This window comes from Galleria mellonella, unplaced genomic scaffold (genome assembly GCF_026898425.1).
Source record: "Galleria mellonella isolate WM207_F2 unplaced genomic scaffold, CSIRO_AGI_GalMel_v1 utg150, whole genome shotgun sequence".
In the NCBI taxonomy this organism is placed as follows: Eukaryota; Metazoa; Arthropoda; class Insecta; order Lepidoptera; family Pyralidae; genus Galleria; species Galleria mellonella.
Window position 1 is genome coordinate 2,539,139 of NW_026442002.1, and position 26,135 is coordinate 2,565,273.

Here is a 26,135-nt window from a genome sequence, read left to right on the forward strand (position 1 = left end):
AAGTGGCGAGAAGTACTCGGGATAGCGCAAATCGGAACACATTTGATGCGCAAGAGAGTCTCGTTCGAGATGCTTAAGTGGTTAAAAGAAAAACGACCGGTTTACGAAACAACGTCCGGATGTCCGGCCGTGTCCCGGTGTAACAGCCGGTTGTGAGTGTAGAGTGCGGCTGAGTGGGCGAAGGTGGCCGGACAGCGGGCACACTGCAGCGGCCGCTCGCCCGTATGCGTCCGGATATGGGACTGTAGAATCGTCAGCGTCTATAACAGACATAACGTATATGCTTATATAAATAGAGTTTTTTTTTATGGGTGAAAATGGTATGGTAGCCCCGCCTGCGCTAACGGGATACGCTGGCGGAGCACCAGTGAAGGGTGATAGATGAGAATGAAAACAGGCCAGTTAGCCCATCATGATGAATTCATCAGGAATTAACCATGATAGTTTCCAGGAAGAACCACGAGAAGGTCGACTAGGTTGGATATATTATATGGGATTCTCAGTCTCCATTACTAACAATCCCTTTCCCCCTTATATAAATAGAGTGTCTCCATAGAAATGCTTCGAGAAAACTGGTCGACTTTTTAATAAAATTTTGCGTGATAGAAAGTGGTAACCGTCGTTTATAGACATGAGCAGTACCATGGACATAACAGAGTATACTGTTTCGCATATGATACCCCCCATGCGTTGCCATTCCTGAGGACTCAGGTGTTATTCCTCTGTACCCTGTAAATTCACCAAGTAGTAAGTACTACACTAATTGTTCAACAAATCCTGTTAGGTTGGTGCAATAAAATGTTAAATAAATAAATAAATGTACCTATATAGAATAATACTCTCTCTGGTCGGTATCTGGTAATTGTAAGAAAATAAATATGTCGCCTTTATGAATGAATGAATGAATGAATGAGTATATTTGCATTATACAATATAGGAAATAAGCAAGACAATTTACAAACACAACGATACAGTTGTATTAAGTGCAGTGAGGCGGTCTTATTGCTGAGAGCAATCTTTACAAGACAACCTTAAGGTAATGGACTAATTGTTGTACAAGTAGGTATAATAGTGCTTTAATACATTTTATAACTTAAAATATTAATAAATATATAAAAATGAATACTTTGTTTAAATATAACAATAATTATTCTGCTAAATTACTTCAAAATAATAAAAAGAAAAAAAAAATTAAACACTTCAATAGCTAAAATAGATTTATAAGAGCAAGTATAATAGCGCAAGTGTTTGAGGGGAAAGGGATTGTTAGTAACGGAGACTGAGAATCCTATTGCTAGCAATATACCCAACCAGGTCGACCTGCTCGCGGTTCCCCCTGGAAACTATCATGGTTAATTCCTGATGAATTCATCATGACGAGCTAACTGGCCTGTTTTCATTCTCATCTGTCACGCTTCACTGGTGCTCTGCCAGCGTATCCCGTTAGCGTAGGCGGGGTTACCATACCATTTTCACCCATCAAAAAAAAAAATAGCGCAAGTGTGACGTATTGGTCTCGGAATGGTTTGTGGGATCATCGGCTGTAGTGTTCGCGCAGTGTACCTACCCGTACAGTGCGAGCATTGTAGCGGACTCACCATACTAATATTGTTTTTTTTTTTTATTATTATTTTTTAAAGGGCTTTTACCTTCAGGTATATCAGTCCTATCGTACCCTGAACTGATTTCTCAAACAAAACATTATATATTTTCCCTAAACGCGGAAAGAGAAGAATTAATGGGCATCAATAATTTACAGAGATGTTGAAAATTTCTGGTTCAAGTTCAGCTAACATAGTTTGAATAAGACCAACATTAAATTTATTCAAGTTTAAGTGACGCATGAGTTCTTCTCTTTCCTTCGTGTTAATACGACACTCTAATAGAATATGATGCACATAATCGATGGTATTACTAATATTGTTATAAAATATAGTTTTATTCGCTTAACGGATGCTTATGTTTTACTCTGTGGTAAACTATAATTGGCTAGCATGTAGTAAATGTAATGTAACATGTATTCAATTTTGTAAAAAGCTGTTGTTATCCCAAATAAAATAGATAAATAAATAAGAAAAATTATGTTTTTATGAATAAAATGCTTTATGGTTTACACTCACCGTGAATCCCCTGCCACAGTAATCGCATATTTTGTTTCTAGGCGGTCGTATTTTCTCGTGAACGAAGCTTACATGCTTTTTCAGGGCTGAACCATTTTTGAATACCTGCAAAATAGTTTAAATAACGTTAATATAAAACCTAAACGGGAATAAACTTGACATGGGTTGGGGGAGGGGGATTGTTAGTAATCCTATTACTTGCAATATACCAACTCTCAAGTCGACTTCCTCGCGGTTGCCCCTGGAGACCATCGTGACTGATTCATTGGTGAAATTTGTCACGATAGGCTAACTGGCCTGCTTCATCTTCACACATCAGCCCTCACTGATGTCCCACCAATGTATACCAATAGCGAAGGCTGGATAAATATTCCATTAATCCAGTAAAAACTAGTCTTAAGATACAGTATTACTTGTGAGAGCGAGAACTGCCATTCGTATTTCAACCGTGAAGCAGTTGTGTTTGCATGGCTGTGTTTCGGTTTGAAGGGTGGGATATGGCGTGAATTCACTGGGTACAGAGGAATAACACCTGAGTCCTCAGGAATGGCAACGCATGGGGGGTATCATGGGCGAAACAGTATACTCTGTTATGTCCATGGTACTGCTCATGTCTATAGGCGACGGTTATCACTTTCCATCAGGTGGGCCGTCAGCTTGTTTGCCATTCTAAGTTGTATAAAAAAAAGCCTGTAAGTGTTTTACTCTGCTCTGATCTTACCTTGCAACACTTGTCGCATTCGTATTTACTGTTCTTCAGATGTACAAAGTCTACGTGCTGCTGCAGGGAGCTTTTCGTCAAAAACTTGGCTTCGCACTCCGCACACGTGAACCTGTTGATTTATTAAAAATAAAATTAATAAATTGTTTATTACTATTGGGCTTGGGGGGGGGGAAGGGATTGTTAGTAATGGAGGCTGAGAATCCCATTGCTAGCAATATACCTAACCAGGTCGACCTCCTCGCGGTTCCCCCTGGAAACTATCATGGTTAATTCCTGATGAATTCATCATGATGGGCTAACTGGCCTGTTTTCATTCTCATCTATCACCCTTCACTGGTGCTCCGCCAGCGTATTCCGTTAGCGCAGGCGGGGTTACCATACCATTTTCTACCAATAAAAAAAAAATATTGTGATTGACGTGTGGTATTTTTTGTTGGGTGAAAATGGTATGGTAACCCCGCCTGCGCTAACGGGATACGCTGGCGGAGCACCAGTGAAGGGTGATAGATGAGAATGAAAACAGGCCAGTTAGCCCATCATGATGAATTCATCAGGAATTAACCATGATAGTTTCCAGGGGGAACCGCGAGGATGTCGACCTGGTTAGGTATATTGCTAGCAATGGGATTCTCAGTCTCCATTACTAACAATCCCTTTCCCCCCAACATCATATGAGCTGTTAACCGTCCACTGTTGAACATACGGCTTTCGCTGCGCTTGGCAGGAGGGTTGGCTACTGCAGTTAGGCTTTGGTGATGCTTTAAAAGACCGCTGGTATACATCCTGCGCCTATTAAGTTCCCTTAGTCGCCTCTTAAGAGATTCATGGGAAAAGGAGGGGTTGCCTATTCTATGACGGTTATTCTAGAGATAACTTTGCCTTTGCTTATTTTGTTACTAATTTGTTATTATTATTGTACGTTTTAGTGCAATAAAGAATATGTAAATATCTTTTCAAAACTCACTACCGTTAGAAAATTGCATAGAAAAAGTTTACAAATCGTACCGCTAGATGGCGTTATACAGTGTTTTTTACACAATAGATATAACGTCGGCCATTATGAATAAAAATGCAACCTCTTATCTCTTTCCGTGATATGTTTCGAGTTGGTCCTCAGATGATGTGCCAGATTGTGCTCAGTTCTGAAGTGTCGCCGGCACAGCGTGCAGTAAGTTGTGATGTTCGAATGCGCGAACGTCATGTGCGCTATGAGGCCCGACTTAGCGATTTATACTTTGTTGCAAGCCACGCTTTCCAACGGAGAGGTCGTTAGCTTGTTCGCCATTATAAATTTGTATAGAAAAAAGTTTACAATCCGTACCGCTAGATGGCGTTATAAATATTTTTTGCACAATAGATATAACGTCGGCCAATATTAAAAAAAATCCAACCTCTTATCCCTTTCCGTGATATGTTTCGAGTTGGTCCTCAGATGATGTGCCAGATTGTGCTCAGTTCTGAAGTGTCGGCGGCACAGCGTGCAGTAGGCTGTGATGTTCGAATGCGCGGACGTCATGTGCGCTATGAGGCCCGACTTAGCGTTGTACACTTTGTTACAAGCTTCACAGGAATACACTCGACTCGATTGTTTGTGAACTGTACTGTAATATGTATGAAGACATAAATGGATGGTCAAGGTCACAAAATGATTACTGATTTTGATATTGATCGTCTATTATCGACTTTATACTATAAAATGAATGAGGGTAAACTTTTTGTATGCCTATAAAGTTTATAGGCATACAAAGAGTTTGCCCTCATAGTCTACAGCCTAGATGGTCGCGTACAACGCGGTTTTAGAGATGTTTAATTTACCGTTCATGGAAGGAAACATTTATTATGCAAATTAGAATGCCAAACAAGCTGACGGCCCACCTGATGGAAAGTGATAACCGTCGCCTATAGACATGAGCAGTACCATGGACATAACAGAGTATACTGTTTCGCCCATGATTCCTTCCGTCGCCATTCCTGAAGAGTGGCGACGGATGGGAAGATGGAAGAAAAGGAAGGGAATACCTATTCTATACCGGGACTACATGGCACACAGGGAAGGAAAGGATTGTTAGTATTGCGGATTGCCAATTCCAATGCTAACTATATACCCAGTCAGGACGACCTCCACGCGGTCCCCCCTGGACACCATCGTGCTGAGGTCCAAATGTATTTATCACGATGGGCCAACTGACCTGCCTTTTCATTGCCACCTATCATCCCTTACTATTGCCCCGCCAACGTATACCGTTAGCGCAGGCGGGGTTACCATTCCATTTTCACCCATAAAAAAAAATATTGCACTTTCTTACTTACTACATATGAACTCTGAGACCCGCGTTGTTAATAAACGTACTGTTGCACAGAGTACAATGTTGTTTTTGTTTGTGTTTGTCACGGTGGTATCTATAACCGCGGTGTGATCTGTAACGATAGAAAAAAAAACTATAAAAAAATATAACTTGTTATGTGGGTAGTTACACTTACCCTTAATATTTTTTATACCACTGAGGTGGCAAACAAGCATACGGCCCACCTGATGGTAAGTGGTTACCGTAGCCTATGAACGCCTGCAATACCAGAGGCATTACGCGCGCGTTGCCGACCCTGAAGAAACCTCTTTACGCACCTTTTGAAGAACCCCATGCTGTAGTCTCTTAGGAAAACCTCGGCAGGGATCTCATTTCAATATTAAATTACATTATACTACGAAATTTGAAGTAGGGAATATACATGCATATTATTATTTCTAAAAAATTCACATCTCCCCTCTTAAGGAGAGGAGATGGCAAACTAACCCCCGGCAGAAGCACAGTCGGCAGGGGTTCAGGGACCCAGGGAGAGAAACCGACGTACAATGCGGGCAGAGTCTAAGAGCCTCGCTTTCTGCATCTTTCCCGGGAGTGAGCCGCCTCGGAATCCCAACCGTCTGAGATGTTGTTCCAGACTGGTTGGGATAAGACCGTTCACCGACATAACGATTGGAATGATTTCGGTGGACGCCATCCCCCACATTTCGGTCACCTCGTGAGCCAGGTCGAGATATTTTCTCTTTTTCTCTTACCACATTATTATTATTTTATTAAACTTTACAAAAATTCTCATCTCCCCTCTTAAGGAGAGGAGATGGCAACTAACTATTATCATTATTGCTATATACTCGATGCTATATATTTTATTTATTTATTAATTAAACACAAGAAATATACAACGTGAGTACCTTGGAACCCGCACTAGCCGTACCTGTATCCCGGTCAAGCAGACGAATTAGCGGGTAAAAGCTAGCTTTATTTTATTAGATAGATACTCGTTTATTGTTTCCTCCAAAAGATTACAATAGTAAACTTTATTATAGATACAAACAATTACAAGAAATAATCACAGTGAGAAAACAATGGGCGATCTAATCTTATTCTATGGGGGTATGGGGGGGAGGGATTGTTAGTAACGCGGACTTCCAGCCCCATTACTAGCAATATACCCTGTCAGGTCGCCCTTCACGTGATCTTCCCTGGAAACCATCGTGCTAAATTCCAGGTGTATTCATCACGATGGACTAACTGACCTGCCCTTTCATCCTCACTTATCATCCCTCACTGGTGCCCCGCCAGCATATACCGATAGCGCAGGTTACCATTCCATTATCATCCATTAAAAGACCAGAGGGAGACTTTGTATAAAAATCGATTGCTTGGGTACCTCTGTCCCATTCGTGTTTCAACCGTGAAGCAGTTGTGTTTGCATGGCTGTGTTTCGGTTTGAAGGGTGGGATATGGCGTGAATTTACTGGCTACAGGGGAATAACACCCGAGTCCTCAGGAATGGCAACGCATGGGGGGTATCATGAGCGCAACAGTATACTCTGTTATGTCCACGGTACTGCTCATGTCTATAGGCGACGGTTACCACTTTACATCAGGTGGGCCGTCAGCTTGTTTGCCATTCTAAGTTGTATAAAAAAAAATTAAAAAGAAAGATTTAGTGAGATTAACACTAATACTGACTGCGTGGTGTACCCGCAGTCCTGGCAGGTGAACGTGGTGCTGATGATGCCGTGCTGTTCGTTGTAATGCTTCACCACGGAGTAGACGTTGTTATTGCGTTTACCACATTCACAGCACTCGTACCTAGAGGAAGAAAAGAGGAAAGATTCGTAGGCATATTTAAGAAGCGTCTCCGTGACTACCAAGTAACTATTATTTGTCAAATTGTTACCTTCTCGTATGTCTCTTCGTATGTTCTTTGTAAGATATTTCAGTACTCAATACCGACTTGCAAATGTCACAAATGAAACCGCCTTTTTTCTGAAAAAAATAAATAATTAAAACTCAGACTTGTGGACGAAATAGAAAAATCATCAGATTTTCCTTTTTTTTATACAACTTAGAATGGCGGACAAGCTGACGGCCCACCTGATGGAAAGTGGTAACCGTCGCCTATAGACATGAGCAGTACCATGGACATAACAGAGTATACCGCCTCGCCCATGATACCCCCCATGCGTTGCCATTCCTGAGGACTCAGGTGTTATTCCTCTGTACCCACTAAAATCACGCCATATCCCATCCTTCAAACCGAAACACAGCCATGCAAACACAACTGCTTCACGGTTAAAACACGAATGGGACAAAGATACCCAAGCAATCGACTTTTGTACACATCATGATGAATTCATCAGGAATTAACCATGACAGTTTCCAGAGGGAACCACTAGGAGGTCGACCTGGTTAGGTATATTGCTGGCAATGGGATTTTTAGTTTCCATTACTAACAATCCCTTTCCCCCCCGTTCCATCTATTAAAATTCTTGTTATTAAATCAAGGACCTAACTTACCTGCTTATGCCTTTTCTCCATATGATCTTTTAAAGTGAGTTCATGATCAAACCCAGTAATACAAAATTCACATTTATATGGCAACTTCAAATATGCGTCTTTCCTCCTTTCTCTGTCTCTTTCACTCATCATCTCCTCCCTAGTAAGTACTACAATACGAATCTTGCCCTCGTATTTATCGTGTACGCCGGCCTTAACCTTCTTCTTCTCTATGGTTTTCTTCTTTTTTTTCTTTTTAATATCTTTCTTAATCTGAGACAGTGGCACATCAATATCGTCTGAGCTTTCGTGTTCTATTTTCACTTCTGTCGTTATTTCATCATACTGAGCTTGATTTTCTTCATCTTTGATTGTTTCATTGTCTATGGTATCGATGTTGTCAGTCCAATCGATCGTGGAAAATTGTAAATCATGTGGTTTCGCATTGTTTATCCTCAAGTGTTGTGCCTGTAAAATTATTTAATTATTAGAATAGAATAAAAATAATGTTTATTCAAATACACTTAGATACATAACTTAAATTTTAAGACGAAGGAAGTAAAATGAACAGTAATAAATTAGTTAGCATTACATAAAAATGAAACTACAATTCCAAAATCGTTTGGATAAAGGAAGAGTCCGATCCATTGAATTTACCACGGGCCTCAGACGGTATAGTTACACGACTGCATGTATGTAGACTGCCTATTGTTTTCTCACTGTGATAATTTCTTGTAAATGTTTGTATCTATTAAAAAGAAAATACTATTGTAACCTTTCGAAGGAAACAATGAAGAGTATCTATCTATGTATGTAAAGTGTCAAAGAATATATACCTGCTCATTTAAAATGACAAGACTCTCTTCGATTTTTCGTTTGAATCTTTCAACTTTTATCAATTGATGATGACACATGAAGCATACGGCGGGACTTTGTAACGTCAGCTGTAACAAAACACTTTTAATTATGATAAATGCCCATAGAACTGAACGAGAACGCAAACAAATGAATAATTGACGCGACCATAAGACATGACGATGATGATGAGACAGCATCATCGTATTGGCCGTTGACTGTCCACTGCTGAACATAGACTTCCCCTATTAGTTTCCCAGTAGTTGCCATGTTTGGCAGGCGGGTTGGCGATCGCAGGTAGGCGATAATAATGCTTTAATAGGGACGTTGCGTATGTGTAAAAATATCATTGTGACTTCAACGATTGCCTACCTGTTTAATTTGTTTATTTTTTCTCCTTTTCCTTTAACAATTGGCTACTACATAATCTACGAAATTAATTTAGAAAAACCTGTTATTGGCCATACAACTTTGTTATAAAATGTTTGTTAATTGTGCAGAACGCACCTTTTTAGAGTATATTTTTAAATTTTATATTTTTACTAGCTGACTCGGCAAACGTTGTTTTACCATATACATTATTTCTAGAAATATACGTGAAAATATATCATACTACAATTATTATATTCGATTGCCATCTTGCAACCCTTTTTCGGAATATAAAAATCGCTATTAAAAAACAGGGATTGATCGTAAAAGGGTAAAAATTTTAAGCTATATGTATTTTTCAATGCTTAGTCCTAATAAAATAAAAATAAAAAAAATTAAAAAAAAATAAAAAAATATATATTTAGGGGTGGGTCACCCTTATCTTTGAGGGGTATGAAAAATAGATGTTGGCCGATTCTCAAAGCTACCCAATATGCACACAAAATTTCATAAAAATCGGTAAAGCCGCTTCGGAGGAGTTTGGTAACAAACACCGTGACACGAAAATTTTATATATTAGATTTTGTTTTTCGATTTTTTTTTTAATATTTGTTTGCCATTCTAAGGTGTATAAAAAAAATATGGTACAAATGGCGGAATTAATGCTATTTAAGTTCAACTGAAACAAAACTATAGATAGATAGATACTCTTTATTGTTTCCTCCATAAGATTACAATAGTAAACTTATTATAGATACAAACAATTACAAGAAATGATCACAGTGAGAAAACAATGGGCGACCTTATCGCTAAGAGCGATCTCTTCCAGACAACCTTTGGATGGAGAGGAATAATTACTATATGTAATTTTTGAGCGCCATTTTAAAACTTTGATGGTGTAGTGGTCTAACGTACCGCCTGGGGGGGGGAAGGGATTGCTAATAATGGAGATGGAATGGTAACCCCCCGCCTGCGCTATCGAGATACGCTGGCGGAGCACCAGTGAAGAATGATAGGTGAGAATGAAGCAGGTCAGTTGGCCCATAGTGACGAATTCAACTAGAATTGTTCACGATGGTTTCCAGGGGGAACCATGTTGAGGTCGACCTAATAGGGCATATTGCTAGCAATGGGGCTGTCAAACTCCATTGTTAACAATCCCTTTCCCCCCAGTAGTATGTATTACGAGTATGTAATTTTAACATCAAATTTGTGTTTTGTTTGACCTCGAATTTTGCAAAATATTTCATGGTGGACCCTCAGGTCAGTTGGTCCATCGTGATGAATTTATTATGAACTAGCGGCCCGTCCCGGCGTCGCACGGGTGGACATTTTTAACATTTCCCTTCACTGCTCTGCTCCTATTGATCGTAGCGTGATGAAAAGTATACTATAACCTGCCCGGGTGTATGAAGAATAATTGTACTAAGTTTCATTAAAATCCGTCGAGTAGTTTTTGTTTCTATAACGAACATACAGACAGAGAGACAAAATTTTACTGATTGCATTTTTGTCATCAGTATCGATCACTAATCACCCGCTGATAGTTATTTTGGAAATATATTTCATGTATAGAATTGACCTCTCTACAGATTTATTATAAGTATAGATTATTATGGTTTTTAGGGAAGAACCGCGTAGAAATCAATCTGACAGAATGTGCTGTTACTAGTGGGGACACTAGTCCCCTTTACTAATAATACATACAACAAACTCTCCTTGATTAAGACAACGCCGATGAATGACAAATTACTACAAAAATAAACATACTTAATATAATAATCGATTAAAAATAAATTAACTTTTGGAATTTGGCAGCCATCTTGTTTGATGCTTTAAACACCAATCTATAGTGACCCTACTATACCTATTTATTACTATTTATTATTAATGAAAAATATTAAGATTTGCATTAATATAATTAGTGTTTAGATATTTTGGATAAAATACATTAATTGCTTACCTTGAATTTGTGAACATACTCTAAAAAACTAGTATGTTTACATGTGGCTAGATTTATAAAATTAACATCTCTGGCCAAGCAACACACGCAAATAATATCAGGCTGCAATGTTTTTGTTATCTCTTGATTGTACTCGTATTCTGGTAAATTTAATTGTATAAATTGAGACATTTTTATGCAAAATGAAAATAAGGATTCGTAACATCCAATCCTCTGTCGTTGAACTATGTTAACTTGAAACGTTCCTTTACAAATTGTATTTAATTCGATACTTTGAAATTCTTGAAAATATGACTCAATAACAAAAGTATAGATTATAATCTATTATTGTTTAAATATCTTGTTTCTTTCTATAGTTAGCTTATCTATCTATATTTCATATAAACTTATATTCATTTAAAATTTCTGTTTTGTAATGTTGATGCGATTAACACTACATGCGTAACTAGGAACGTACCAAATATTACGTTTTGTTTATAAAAAAATAACATTAAATGAATAAAATATATATATAATTTTATTTCAAACCCCTAAAATTATGTAATAAATTTACATAAATGATGAGATTACTAATGTTTAATATATAAATGACGTTACATAATTGTTAATTTTCTGAGAAGACCGATTAACTAAACGCAATTGACAATTCGAATTTCAATTTGACATATCTCCTTTGATTATTGTTTTGTTTTCGGTAGGCGTCTTTTATTTTCTGTAAACAATCCGAATGATCGATATTTTTTTTTTTTACTATTTTTGTTTATTTTAGAATGATTTTATTGAATTAATTTAAACTTAATTGTTAATTGCAATGGACGAAAGTAATCTATGCTGCGGTTGTCTCTCGGAGGAGAGAAAAATTAATAAGATCGAGGATTTTTGTAAAAAGCAATGTTTCATAAAAATTATAAATGAAATACCGGTATGTTATGTTTTATTTACGGTGAAATAGTGTTTGACCCTCGGGCATAGACAATTTATGAGAAACTACCGATTTCCTCCATTTTCGCACTAATAGGTAGAAAGATAAATACTATTTTATGCGGCTTTTGTAGCGACATATTCCGCTACCTTTTTAAAAGCGCGCCAACAAAATTATGCCAGTTTAATATTAATACTCTTATTAGTTTGCATCGATAAGTAAAAATGCGACATAAAATACATATTTAGTTTAGCTTTACCTACTTCATTTCTTGTATGCTTTCTGTATTTCTGTCCTAAAAAATGTATAATATTAAATTCTGTTTAAATGTTATTAATGTTTGCTGATTACTTACTTCCTTTTGTCCTTCAACTGCGAGATTCATCTGAATCTTTCTTCAAGCCAAGTTAGTGACTAGGTTTAGTAAATATCCCAAGTCACTACAGCTTTAATAGCAATTTTCTGATACTTTGGATTTTTACATTGTTATAAATTTCATAGGTAATATTTTTTAAAGCAAATGTAATCTATGTTACTCACTGATTATGTAGCTTTCTATAGGTGCAAGAATTTTCCAAATCAGTTGAGTAGTTTTTGAGTTTATTCGTTATGTACGAACAAACAATCAAACCTTTCCTTTTTGTAATATCAGTATAGGGAGACCAGAGGGAGACTTTGTACAAAAGTCGATTGCTTGGATATGTCTGTCCCATTCGTGTTTCAACCGTGAAGTAGTTGTGTTTGCATAGCTATGTTTCGGTTTGAAGGAAGGGATATGGCAGTGAATTTACAGGGTACAGAGGAATAACACCAGAGTCCTCAGGAATGGCAATGCATGGGGGATATCATGGGCGAAACAGTATACTCTGTTATGTCCATGGTACTGCTCATGTCTATAGACGACGGTTACCACTTTCCATCAGGTGAGCTGTCAGCTTGTTTGCCATTCTAAGTTGTATAAAAAAAAATGGAGAACAGAAGCATTTTGATTTTAACTTAGTGTTCAAGATTTGGCAGTATAGACGTTTTAATAAAAAGTAAATTTTTCGTACTTGCAATATTAGAAACATAGATATAGACCGTTTAACCGCTAGAAGGTCAAACATTCAAATATTGTTAACGGATAAGACTACACACACCTTTGTATTTATTTTAATTTATTATAAAACTTGAGGCACGGACAAGTATTTTATTTTCGTCAAGAACTTCTCAGCTTCAAGCGCAAACAGCTTTACCTTTTTTAATTGACTGATCTAGCTCTTAATAAGGCTTGGACCATCAGTATGCCATGTTATTATTACTGAATCCACTGGACTGTCAGTTTTAACTGCATATTAATTCATATGGTGAAACCTTACTCATATATAAATATTCATCATTATTCCAGATGTCTCAGCCGATCAACTCAGCTGTCTGGCTGTGTTGGGAGTGTGAAACATTACTCAGCCAGTTTATCAAGTTCAAACAGCAAGTGCAACATGCATATAAAATGTTACTTGACTGTGCAAAAGAGGTATTGATGTTTATGAACAGTTTTTCTATATTTGATATAATTAGTAAAAAAAAAATCTTAACATGTTGTTTTATTATGAATTTAATATATTAAAAATAAAAAGGACAAATTAATAATATATGGTATAGTTAAATAATACAAAATTTTTGTAATTTTACTGCTTGTTTATTATAAAGATTTTGTTTATAAGTGCTTTGTTACATGGTTGAATATTCTCACAAACATAGAATGGGAGTGATGGTATACTCACCCTTGCCTCATTGGATTCTAATCATTTTCATTTTTTTTTATTCTATACCTATTCTATTCCAATCCTATACCATCCTTATTTCATCCTATTGCAATCCTCATCCATTCCTGTTCTATTCCTATTCTGAACCTATTTCAATTTTATTCCATCCCTATTCCAATCTTATTCCATTCCCATTCCAATCCTATTCCATTCCCATTCCAATCCTATTCCATTCCCATTCCAATCCTATTCCATTCCCATTCCAATCCTATTCCATTCCTACTTCATTCCTATTCCATCCTATTCTAATCCAATTCCATCTTGCTCTAATACAGTTATAAGAATGGATTTTATTCATGCACATCTAAATTTCTAATAAACAATCTAATTCTTACTCTCTTACAATTTTACAGAGGATTAACCCATCTCAACATAAAACAAATGAGATTAAGTCAAATGTTAGTGTCCCCAAAGCTGATAATAACCATTTTTTACCTGAACCCAATGACACAACCATAGACAATGAAAATATAGAGAATACATGTGATATTAAGGAGGAATTGTGTGACTACGATGATTTAGACAATAATGATGATAAAATAGAACATAAGAGTAAAAAGAACAAAAAAGTAGGCAGGAAGAAGAGGAAAGATGTATCGGAGATGTACAAAGAAGTTAAGCTGACATTGAAGCAGTTGGAGGAAGAAAGGAGACTGTTGGTTTTAAAAGAAGACTATCTGAATGCTATGTTCAAGTGTGAAAAATGTATAATGGCATTTCCAAATATGGACGATTTAAAAGACCATATATATTTAAAACATGAATTGGTGAGTTGTATTATGTCTTGGCATAGAATAGGCCACCTCTTTCTTTCCCATGGGTGTTGTAAGAGACGACTAAGGAAGGCCGAGTGATGGGCAGCAGCGTCCCTTAAAACATCTCCAAAGCCTAACTGCGGTTGCCAATCTGCCTGCCTTGTGATTTGACTAACCGTTCCCCATAGCTTTGCCCATATGAAGAAGGATATTTAGTTTTTGGAAATTTATATATTTGTTGCTCAAAAACACTTAAATGACTAAATAGATTTGAATGGAATTTGATACACGGATAAGTTAACTAACTTAGCACATAATTTTGTTTGATTCACTGTTATTCTATGTCTATGTACTAGAATGCGTCCAAATACAACTGCGACATCTGTGGCTGCACGTTCGCAACCGAGGTGGCGTACAACTACCACGCGGGGAGACATCTGCACAGGTACAAGTGCAAGGAATGCGGGGAGATGTTTGTATGCAAGCGGGCGGTGCTCAAACATCACGAGAAGACGCATAGTCAGGGGTACAGGTGAGTGCAATAGTATTAATGTACAATATAATCACACCAAACAGGATTTTAATAATAAATAATAATTATATTATATATATAAAATATTTATAAATATGTAATTATTAATTATTGAATAAATATGACAATGGAATGGTACCCTCGCCTGCGCTAATGGCATAAGCTGGCGGGGCCCTAATGAGGGATGATAGGTGAGAATGAAAATTAAATGGCGTGAATTTACTGGGTACAGAGGAATAACACCTCAGTCCTCAGGAATGGCAACGCATGGGGGGTATCATGGGCGAAACAGTACACTCTATTATATCCATGGTACTGCTCACATCTATAGGCGACGGTTACCACTTTCCACCAGGTGGGCCGTCAGCTTGTTTGCCATTCTAAGTTGTATAAAAAAAAAACTCCCTGTCAATGGCGAGCCGCACGATGGTAGAAAGTGACTGTGGGCATCATATGGAATACCCTGTCAGATAGTCTTCCCCGCGGTGCCCCATGGAAACCATTGCGTTTAATCCCAGGTGTATTCATCACGATAGGCTAATTAACCTGTCTTTTTAACCACCTTCAAAAAGAATAAGTTTGAAAGCTGATTCAGTGACTATTGTTTTAGGATCGATTTCCGATATGACTATCATGGAGAGAAACAAAATGGACAGCTGGACCAAACGGAGGAGTGCAGGTCAGTTCCAATATTTTTATTACAATCATCTGATGATGATTTTCAGCCATTTTTCGTCCACTGCTCAAGATACAGTCAGTCATGTACTCCATCATCCAGCCGTACGATGTTATCGGTGCCATACGGGGGACTTTGTACAAAAGTCGTTTGCTTGAGTACCCAGAGGTTTTGTACAAAGTCTCCCTCTGGTAAATTTATGATGGACGCCTGCAATACTGGAGGTGTCACAAACCTGAAGAAACCCTGAAAAGAGAAAGAAATAGCTTGGCAGGGAGCTCATTCCACAGCCTGAGCATTCGCGGGAAGAAACTCTTCTGAAATCGCACTGTACGTGACCATTTAGGTTCAAGCTTATGAGGATGGATTCTCTGTAGAGCGATGCAATGATAAAAGGTGGCTGTGCAAAGCATTATTTTGCATAATTCCTCAAAATACAATCGGTTCGTCAGTATACAATATGCCGTGTGGTCTAAGCGTAGAATTGGCCATTCCTTCCTTTCCCGTGAGTATCGTAAGAGGCGACTATGGGAATTAAATGGGCTAGGGATGGGTAACAGTAACTCGGGGGGGAAAGGGATTGTTAGTAATGGAGACTGAGAATCCCATTGCTAATAATATACCCAACCAGGTCGACCTCCTCGCGGTTCCCCCTGGAAACTATCATGGTTAATTCCTGACGAATTCATCATGATGGGCTAACTGGCCTGTTTTCATTCTCATCTATCACCCTTCACTGGTGCTCCGCCAGCGTATCCCGTTAGCGCAGGCGGAGTTACCGTTACCATACCATTTTCACCCATAAAAGAAAAAAACAGTGTCCCTTTTATAACATCACTAAAAGCCAAACTGTGGTTGCTAATCCATCTGCCAGGCGTAGCAACTACTAGTAAAATCTCCCAAATTTTAAACTGCCATAAGGAACGGCCACATTCCTAAAAGTCTATGGGGAAGGTATATGGCAGTGGTCAGATAACAGCTGATACAATGATGATGATGATGATGAAAAATCCGTTAAAAAAGCGATAGAATACACAAAGGAAGGCACAGAAAGTTCTAGAATTTTGTTTTTCCAGTGATAAAAGTACAACCCTCGCTACAACAAAGTTCCCGTGCGACTATTGCGAGAAAACCTTCAGGTGGAAGACGTCGTTGCGCAAACATATAGAGAGGCACTCGATAGAAATGGGACAGAAGAGGAAGCCTTATTGTGAAGCGTGCAGGTGAGAAAGGGATAGAGATACAATATTTTGTTTTTAGACTTTATGGCATCGGATACAAAAAATAAGGATTGATTCTAATGAACTAACTAAGAAATAAAGATTACAATAAATTGATTAATTAAAAACTGTCTTTAGATTGGTAGTAATGCGGTCTAGCGGCCCTATTGCCCTGTCAGGTCGAATTTTTTTATACAACTTAGAATGGTAAACAAGCTATAGACATGAGCAGTACCATGGACATAACAGAGTATACTGTTTCGCCCATGATACCCCCCCCCCCCCCCGCCATTCCTGAGCTCAGGTGTTATTCCTCAAGCAATAAACTGAGTTGTGGCCATTTTGTATTACTATGGCACACGCATGAAGGAAAGGAAAAAAGGCAGATTGTTAGTTTATATATTTTGTTCTTTGTTTTTTTTATTTGTGCTTTTTTAATTTCATTCTTTTATCTCTTTTACTATGTATTATGTGTATTTTTTTTATGGTAATTTGTGTGCTGTAAGTAATGTAAATAAATTATCTATCTATCTATCCTATGTACCCAGTAAATTCACACCATATCCCACCCTTCAAACCGAAACACAGCCATGCAAACACAACTGCTTCACTGTAGGAACACCTGGTGTTTCCTCTGAAAACCTACATTAGTTGATTCCCTATGAATTTGTCACGATAGGCCATCGTGCTGTATTTCAGATATATTCATCACGATGGGCTAACTGACCTGCCTTTTCATTCTCATCTATCATCCCTCACTGGTGCCCCGCCAGCGTATACCGTTAGCACAGGCGGGGTTACCATTCCATTTTCATCTATCTATATCTATACTTATATTTATACTATATATTATATATATATTAAGAGTAAAAAATTGTTTTTTGTTTGTAATGGATAAACTCAATAACACCATAATTTATAAACCGATTTGAGAAATTCTTGTCGTATCTGAAAGGATATACTTTCATATCGGTCCCATAGAAATTTTACCAAAAATGGTTCAGTGGTTTAGTTTTAATATCAAAATAGGTGGTTGCTCGAAATGAAATTTAAATTATTTTTCAGATTAACCTTCATGACTACGTCTAACCTCCAGAAACATGTTAGGACCAGTTCCAAACACCAAGTGCAGTTGAAGTTAAGGTAACAATACTGTTGGGTTTTTTATATGAAACTGATGTTAAGGTGAGAATTCTGTTGGGTTTTTATATGAAACTGATATTAAGGTGAGAATTCTGTTAGGTTTTTATATGAAACTGATATTAAGGTGAGAATTCTGTTGGGTTTTTATATGAAACTGATGTTAATAAGAAATTTCTGTTGGTTTTTTTATATGAAACTGAAGTGATAATTCTGTTGGGTTTTTATATGAAACTAAAGTTAATAAGAAATTTCTGTTGGTTTTTTTATATGAAACTGAAGTGAAGTGATAATTCTGTTGGGTTTTTATATGAAACTGAAGTTAAAATGATAATTGTATTGGGTTTTTTTATATAAAACTTAATTTAGGGTGATTCATATAATATTATATAAACATACACATAATATATTAAATAAATATATATATACAATAAATACATAAATAAATACATAAAATATTACTTGGGTATGCCCTAATTTCTCACATAGGATTCTATATGTACTGGCGCACGTGAGTGAAGCAGCGGAATGCAGTTAGTAATATACCTTTGTTCTATCAGGAAACTGAATGACTCGCTCACAGAAGATTCAGTGACACCAGAGAAGCAGCAAGCGCACATAGAACAGATCAAGACGTTGGTGAACAAGTCCAAACAGAAGTACTCGTGCACGCAATGCGACAAGAGCTTCCAGTGGCGAGGAAATTTACTGAGACACCTGCAGAGTCACACTGCCAAGTAAGTTACCAGAGGGAGACTTTGTACAAAAGTCGATTGCTTGGGTGCCTCTGTCCCATTCGTGTTTCAACCGTGAAGCATTTGTGTTTGCATGGCTGTGTTTCGGTTTGAAGGGTGGGATATGGCAGTAAATTTACAGGGTACAGAGGAATAACACCTGAGTCCTCAGGAATGGCAACGCATGGGGGGTATCATGGGCGAAACAGTATACTCTGTTATGTCCATGGTACTGCTCATGTCTATGGGCGACGGTTACCACTTTCCATCAGGTGGGCCGTCAGCTTGTATGCCATACTAAGTTGTATAAAAAAAAAAACTATATTAGAACAATGGAGGACAAAACAAAAGGTAACGTCAAACAGTAATTTTAAAATTATGTCAAAGTCTATGTATCATAATATTTTTAGCCCTTATCAACAAATAATATTATAATTACCGTGTGGTCCCGGCGTAGAATGGGCCATTCCTTCTTTTCCCGTGGGTGTCGTAAGAGGCGACTAAAAGAACTTAATGGAGGAGAGAAATGTAGCAGCGTCCCTTTTAAAATATCACAAAAATCTTATCTGTGGTTGCCAACTCACCCGCCAAGCGTGGCAACTACTAGCAGCTGGACGACACCCCACTAGAAGGAGCGACGACCTCAAATGCATTGCAGAGAGACGGTGAATGCAGATGGTTTAGGACTGTACCTTATGGTAATGTACGGGGGAGACCTATATTCAGCAATGTGCGAATACTTGCCAACAGTTGCCTTGATTAGCAGACGGGATTTTTTTTGATAAATAAAAATGGTGTGGTAACCCCGCCTGCGCTAACGGCATACGCTGGCGAAGCACCAGTGAAGGGTGATAGATGAGAATGAAAACAGGCCAGTTAGCCCATCATGTTGAATTCATCAGGAATTAACCATGATAGTTTCCAGGGGAAACCGCGTGGAGGTCGACCTGGTTGGGTACATTGCTAACAATGGGATTCTTGGTCTCCATTACTAACAATCCCTTTCCCCCCTAGCAGACGGGTTGACAATGATAGTTAACATTTGGTGACGCTTTCAGAATAAACACAACATTTTTAATTAAATTTTTTAATTTAATTTCTTTCAATAAGCAACATGTCAAGATTTTGTCTAATTATATCAAGTATAGAAGTATAAAAATAAATCTTAAATAAATTGTAAATAAAGTCGAATATCCTGTGCAGGGCGAACGGTGATCTAATATGCGCACCATGCAACAGAACGTTCTCGTCGATCGCTACGTATAAACAACATATGACGATAAGCAAGAAGCATATCACCGAAGACGAATTCAAGTAAGTACTTTAGGCGGTAGTTTTTTTTTTCTATAGAGATCGCAATGGAATCGATTCTGAGGTGCCATGTCTCTAAATCTATCTCTTAACCCACAATCTTAATTTATTTCAAGAAATTAATATTCTAAATTCGTCCTAAGCAAAATTTTTATTAATTTTGATATTTTAAAAATATTATTAGAAAATTAATTCACATTGATCCTTACAATAAAGATTTCGATGTGATAACAAATTCGAATTTTAATTTTAGATTTTAGAGATGGGGTTTAGAGAAATGGCGTCTCCGAATCGACCGCAATGATCTGTCAATGTCATATCAGTTTTGGCGGGAAATCTAGATCGGCGCTTTGAACTGCTAAATGTTTTTTTTTTTTTTTTGGAGAGTTGGCTTGGAAATGCGTCTCTTAGCCGTTTTTTATAATATAATAGAATAAATATTTATTTATTTATAATTATTCGTAAGATATTAATTATAATTAACGATGAATTTTAACTAGCTACTAGTACAGTAAGTGGAAGAGAATGCTTTTAGAATTAAATCCACCTTGTACACATACATGTACTAATGAATAAATAAAATTATATATATATTATAAGCTAGTACTACTTATTTTTGTGTCCAGATATATGTGCAGCGACTGCGGCCAAAAGTTCGCCAACAAAACCCAACTAAGAGACCACATAAACTGGGAACATCTGAAGAACTATGTGCATAAGTGTCCGCTCTGTCAGAAGGTAAGCAAGCAGACTGCCTTAGTTTACTGTAATCCACAATCAAGGTCCGTATGTGGATCCAGGGTACTTTTCTACCTCTTCAATTACCATTACAGCTTCTCCAATCCTTCTCTCCCAACTAAAACAATTTTTGTCCATACAAACTACGTTTCTATAGTTCTTACAACCATTTATCGTGTCACTTCTATACGAAGTGTCCGGGCTGTGTGTTTAGCTCGCTATCAGAGAACTTTTAAATAATCTACCAAATCAGAAAAAATTTTTCACTAGTTCTCAAATTTTATAAGTAATTGTTAAGTTTTTTATGCAACTTCGAATTGCAAACAAATTGACGGCCCACCTGATGGAAAGTGGTAACCATTGCCTATAGACATGAGCAGTACCATGGACATAACAGAGTATACTGTTTCGCCCACGATACCTCTCATGCGTTGCCATTCCTGAGGACTCAGGTGTTATTCTTCTGTACCCAGTAAATCCACTGCCATATCCTACCCTTCAAACCGAAACACAGCTATATGTTGCCACACTACGGTAACCTAAAGTTATGCACGCTTCTAATTTCAAATTGAAATCGACAGGTGTTCAAGACGCACACATCGCTCTATTGCCACAACCAAGTGGTGCATCAGAAGGGGCACGCGGAACTGCTGTGCGACCACTGCGGGAAACACTTCGCGGTAGGCTTGGAATATTTCACACATGTTCCATTTTTGAAATTTTATATCACAACTGCTACGTCGCTTTATAAAGAGTGAATGAATGAATGGAATTTTATTTACTAAATATCGGTGATTGCGAGTAGCATTGCCACAACTAAGTGTTGCATCAGAAGGGGCACGCGGAACTGCTGTGCGACCACTGCGGGAAACATTTCGCGGTAGGCTTGGAATATTTCACACATGTTCCATTTGTGAAATTTCACATCACTATTGCTACGTCGCGTCACAAAGAGCGAATGAATGAATGAATTTTTATTTACTAAATATCGGTGATTGCCCGTAGTATTGCCACAACCAAGTGTTGCATCAGATGGGGCACGCGGAACTGCTGTGCGACCACTGCGGGAAACACTTCGTTAGGCTTGGAATATTTCACACTTGTTCCATTTGTTAAATTTCACATCACTATTGCTACGTCGCGTCACAAACAGCGAATGAATGAATGAAATTTTATTTACTAAATATCGAAGATTGCCACAACCAAGTGTTGCATCAGATGGGGCACGCGGAACTGCTGTGCGACCACTGCGGGAAACACTTCGTTAGGCTTGGAATATTTCACACTTGTTCTATTTTTGAAATTTCATATCACAACTGCTACGTCGCTTTATAAAGAGTGAATGAATGAATGAATTTTTTTTTTCACTAAAACAAGCATTTAAAGCTAAGCATTTATAATAAACTAACAGGCGAAATGAAAACACTACATTTGAATATATTTAAAAAGAAACTAAAAAGATGGCCGATAGAAAAATGTTTTTACTCAATTAATGAATATTTTAAACATTTTAAAGCTTAAATATGTGATTTAATTAATTGATTGTAATTAATTAATTAACCCTTAATTTGGCAGAAAAAAAAGTATTTTGTGAATAATATATGTTTTAGGAACTAAAAAATTTTGTGAAATAAAATATTTTGTGAATAAAAAAAAAACATGTTCTTTCCCTTTTTGTGAAAATACATGCCCTTTGTGGCGGATATTGCCAAAGTAGGGTAATAAAACAATATTATACATTTTTTTTATATACAATTTAGAATGGCAAACAAGCTGACGGTCCACCTGATGGAAAGTGGTAACCGTCGCCTATAGACATGAGCAGTACCGTGGACATAACAGAGTATACTGTTTCGCCCATGATACCCCCCATGCGTTGCCATTCCTGAGGACTCAGGTGTTATTCCTCTGTACCCTGTAAATTCACTGCCATATCCTACCCTTCAAACCGAAACACAGCCATGCAAACACAACTGCTTTACAGTTGAAACACGAATAGGACAGAGGTACCCAAGCAATCGACTTTTGTACAGAATCTCCCTCTGGTGATTTTAATAACTTGGATTTTTTACAGTTTGTGTTCGGTGTAGCAGACAATATAAAATTAAGGGTTAATATGTAAATATGTTGACATTTATATATATGATATATATATATATATATATATATATATATATATATATATATATAATAGTATTAGCATAGTATAGTGGCACAATTAAATAAATTTTCTACGCCAGATTCTGGTGAAGATTGTGAACAATATTTAAATATTATGTACCATTCTCTATACCATGTGATAATGAACTAAATACAGCATAAATGCTTACTTAACGTTCAGTTCTTATTAACGGATGAATATGGAATGGTAACCCCCTCTTAGTAGTTAACGGCTGATATCATTTAGTCGTGAATTCGTGATACGAAGAGATAAGTTTAGAAAATGACAAGAGTTTCAAGTTTACAACTGTACGAGTTGTAGTTGAAATTAGATTGTGAGCATTTTTGTGACATTGTCACTATTAATTTTCAGCGTAGAAATTTTTGTTTTTATAACATTGCTATTGACACGTGTACTGAACACTTGAAAAAATGACGATTGCGTTTTTGTGATATTGTCACATCACGTTATCCGACCTGATAGTTGCGTTCTCGGGGAAAGGGTTTGTTTGTAATGGGAACTAGTGGCTAGCAAACCCTGTCGGGTCGACTCCCGTGGTTCCCCCTGGAAACCATTGTGATTAATACTTGTCGCATTCGTCACGATGGGCTAACTGAGCTGCTTTCATCCTCACCTATCATCTCTCACTGGTGCTACGCCAGTGTATACTGATAGCGCAGGCGGGGTTACTATTCCATTATCATCCATTTAAAGATAGTTGCGTTCTTCTGACATTGTTACGTCACGTTATCCGACCTGATAGTTGCGTTCACGTGACATTGTCACAGCACGTTACCCGACCTGACAGTTGCGTACTTGTGACATTGTCACATCACGTTATCCATCCTGATAGTTGCGTTCACGTGACATTGTCACATCACGTTATCCGACCTGACAGTTGCGTTCTCGTAACATTGTCACATCACGTTATCCGACCTGATAGTTGCGTTCTCGTGACATTGTTACATCACGTTATCCGACCTGACAGTTGCGTTCTCGTAACATTGTCACATCACGTTATCCGACCTGATAGTTGCGTTCTCGTGACATTGTCACATCACGTTATCCGACCTGACAGTTGCGTTCTCATGACATTGTCACACCTGATTATTGCAGAACAACGCGAAGCTCCGCACCCACATAACGGCCATACACAGCCAGCAGTCGCCGTACCGGTGCGGCTCGTGCTCGGCGCGTTTTAAGTGGCACTCGTGCCTCTCGCGCCACCTGAAGCGGATACACGGCCCTCACGCCGCCCGCAGGCGGCGGCCACGCAACCAAGACGATGCTGGTCAGTAATCAACTCTCAATCTTTTATTATAAATACAATTTTACTCAACTTAAAATGGCAAACAAGCTGACGGCCCACCTGATGGAAAGTGATAACTGTCGCCTATAGACATGAGCGGTACCATGGACAAATTTACTATTATACCCAAGATACTCCTCATGTATTACTATAACTGAAGATTAAAGTGTCATCTCTCTGTATCCAGCAATTTCACAGCCATACCCCTCCTATAAAACCGAATCACAGCCATGGAGTATTTTTTTAATCTTTTTTATATAACTTAGAATGGCACACAAGCGGACGGCCAACTTGATGGAAAGTGGTAACCGTCGCCTATAGATATGGCCAGTACCATGGACATAACAGAGTATACTGTTTCGCCCATGATACCCCGCATGATTTGCCATTCCTGAGGACTCAGGTGTTATGCCTCTGTACCTAGTAATTTCACTGCCATATCCCACCCTTCAAACCAAAACACAGCAATGGAGTCATCCGTGTTCATGTCCATGACATGAACAGCACCAAGGGAATTTTAAATTTTTAAACCTATCGGCTTATCATTATTATCAGCTTTTATTTATTCACTACTGTACATAAGCCTCACCTTTGGGGAATTTGCCAGTAGTTGCCACGCTTGGTAAGCGGATTGGCAACTGCAGTCAGGCTTTAGAGATGTTTTAAGAGGGACGCTGCTGCCCATTCCTCGCTCTCCCTTAATCACCTCTTACGACACCCACGGGATAGGAAAAGGTGGCCTAATCTATGCCGGGACTACACGATTGATTTCCTATTACAAATGTTATAAGCACTAAGGTATCACAGAATATACCTAAGTGCAAACGGTCTTACCACTAATGAGGATTATGGCCTTATCACTTTCAGACCCAAGATTTTTTTTCTTTGAGATTAAATATATTTTCGTGTTTTGGAGCCAAGCCATCTTGCCGGCACGCACGAGACTACTGCACCACCTAACCGCTAAAATGATTTCTTATTGGCTGGTTTAGAATCTCACTATCATGTTATTTCAGCTTCGTGCGTAAAAATGAATTGCGCGCGGTTTTAGAATTTTCTAAAGTTACAACTCACGCCCGTATCGTTCAGGTCTGAAAGGGTTATACCTCCTTACTGTATGTACTCACCCTTCAACCCGAAGCCCAGGTTGCTGTAATAATGGTAATTTTTTTTTTTTATTCAACAGGCAATGAAGACCCTCAGCTTGTACCAGATGCTGTCCTAAGTTGATAAACGCTCAAGAACCTCACCATCATCATCTTCCTGCCCTTATCCCAATTATTTGGGGTCAATATAATATTTTTTTTATACAACTTAGAATGGCAAACAAGCTGACGGCCCATCTGTTGGAAAGTGGTAACCGTCGCAGTACCATGGACATAACAGAATATACTGTTTCGCCCATGATACCCCCCATGCGTTGCCATTCCTGAGGACTCAGGTGTTATTCATCTGTACCCTGTAAATTCACGCCATATCCCACCCTTCAAACCGAAACACAGCCATGCAAACACAACTGCTTCACGGTAGAAACACGAATGGGACAGAGGTACCCAAGCAATCGACTTTTGTACAAAGTCTCCCTCTGGTACTATAGTAGAAATTGTATTGTACGAAAATGTATTTAATTTATGTATTTTACTATAAAATTGTAAATAAATGACAAATCGTGTGTATAATGAATTTTATTTGATATTTTTCCTAACAACTATTTAAAGAATTGCACCCATTACTGATAATCCCTCCCCTTCCCTCTATTTGGCCATCGTTATAAATTTACCCTTAATATACTGTCAGTGGGGGGGAAGGGATTGTTAGTAATGCGGATTATCAGTCCCATTGCTGACAATATACCCTAACAGGTCGACCTCCCCGTGGCCCCCCTGGAACCCATCATGCTGGATTCCAAGTGTATTCATCGCGATGGGTTAACTGACTTGCCTTTTCATCCTCACCTGTCACCCCCCACTGGTGCCCCGCCAGCGTATACCGT

General features: G+C 38.1%; 2 protein-coding genes across 4 annotated transcripts; one reads left to right on the plus strand and one right to left on the minus strand.

Annotated features, from left to right (window-relative positions):
* Positions 1 to 81: 81 nt before the first annotated feature.
* On the minus strand, positions 82 to 11,058 carry LOC113513869 (zinc finger protein OZF-like). 2 transcript variants are annotated; one of them, XM_052892304.1, is made up of 10 exons: positions 10,840 to 11,058; positions 8,489 to 8,596; positions 7,674 to 8,120; positions 7,054 to 7,142; positions 6,843 to 6,965; positions 5,155 to 5,262; positions 4,236 to 4,445; positions 2,842 to 2,953; positions 2,121 to 2,225; positions 82 to 260 (listed from the first exon to the last, which is right to left on the minus strand). In XM_052892304.1, exons 1-10 carry the CDS (start codon positions 11,008 to 11,010, stop codon positions 102 to 104), a joined length of 1,632 nt encoding a protein of 543 aa, XP_052748264.1. In that variant the 5' UTR covers positions 11,011 to 11,058; the 3' UTR covers positions 82 to 101. The 2 variants fall into 2 exon arrangements, with proteins under 2 accessions (XP_052748264.1, XP_052748265.1); XM_052892305.1 differs by lacking the exon at positions 8,489 to 8,596.
* On the plus strand, positions 5,708 to 25,818 carry LOC113517989 (zinc finger protein 431-like). 2 transcript variants are annotated; one of them, XM_052892290.1, is made up of 13 exons: positions 5,708 to 5,874; positions 13,149 to 13,274; positions 13,920 to 14,333; positions 14,678 to 14,853; positions 15,464 to 15,532; positions 16,606 to 16,752; positions 17,815 to 17,892; positions 18,450 to 18,626; positions 19,827 to 19,937; positions 20,561 to 20,672; positions 21,254 to 21,352; positions 23,950 to 24,124; positions 25,329 to 25,818. In XM_052892290.1, the coding sequence occupies exons 1-13, from the start codon at positions 5,773 to 5,775 to the stop codon at positions 25,370 to 25,372; spliced, it is 1,830 nt and encodes a 609-aa protein (XP_052748250.1). In that variant the 5' UTR covers positions 5,708 to 5,772; the 3' UTR covers positions 25,373 to 25,818. The 2 variants fall into 2 exon arrangements, with proteins under 2 accessions (XP_052748250.1, XP_052748249.1); XM_052892289.1 differs by lacking the exon at positions 5,708 to 5,874 and adding an exon at positions 11,539 to 11,761.
* The last annotated feature ends 317 nt before the right edge of the window (positions 25,819 to 26,135 follow it).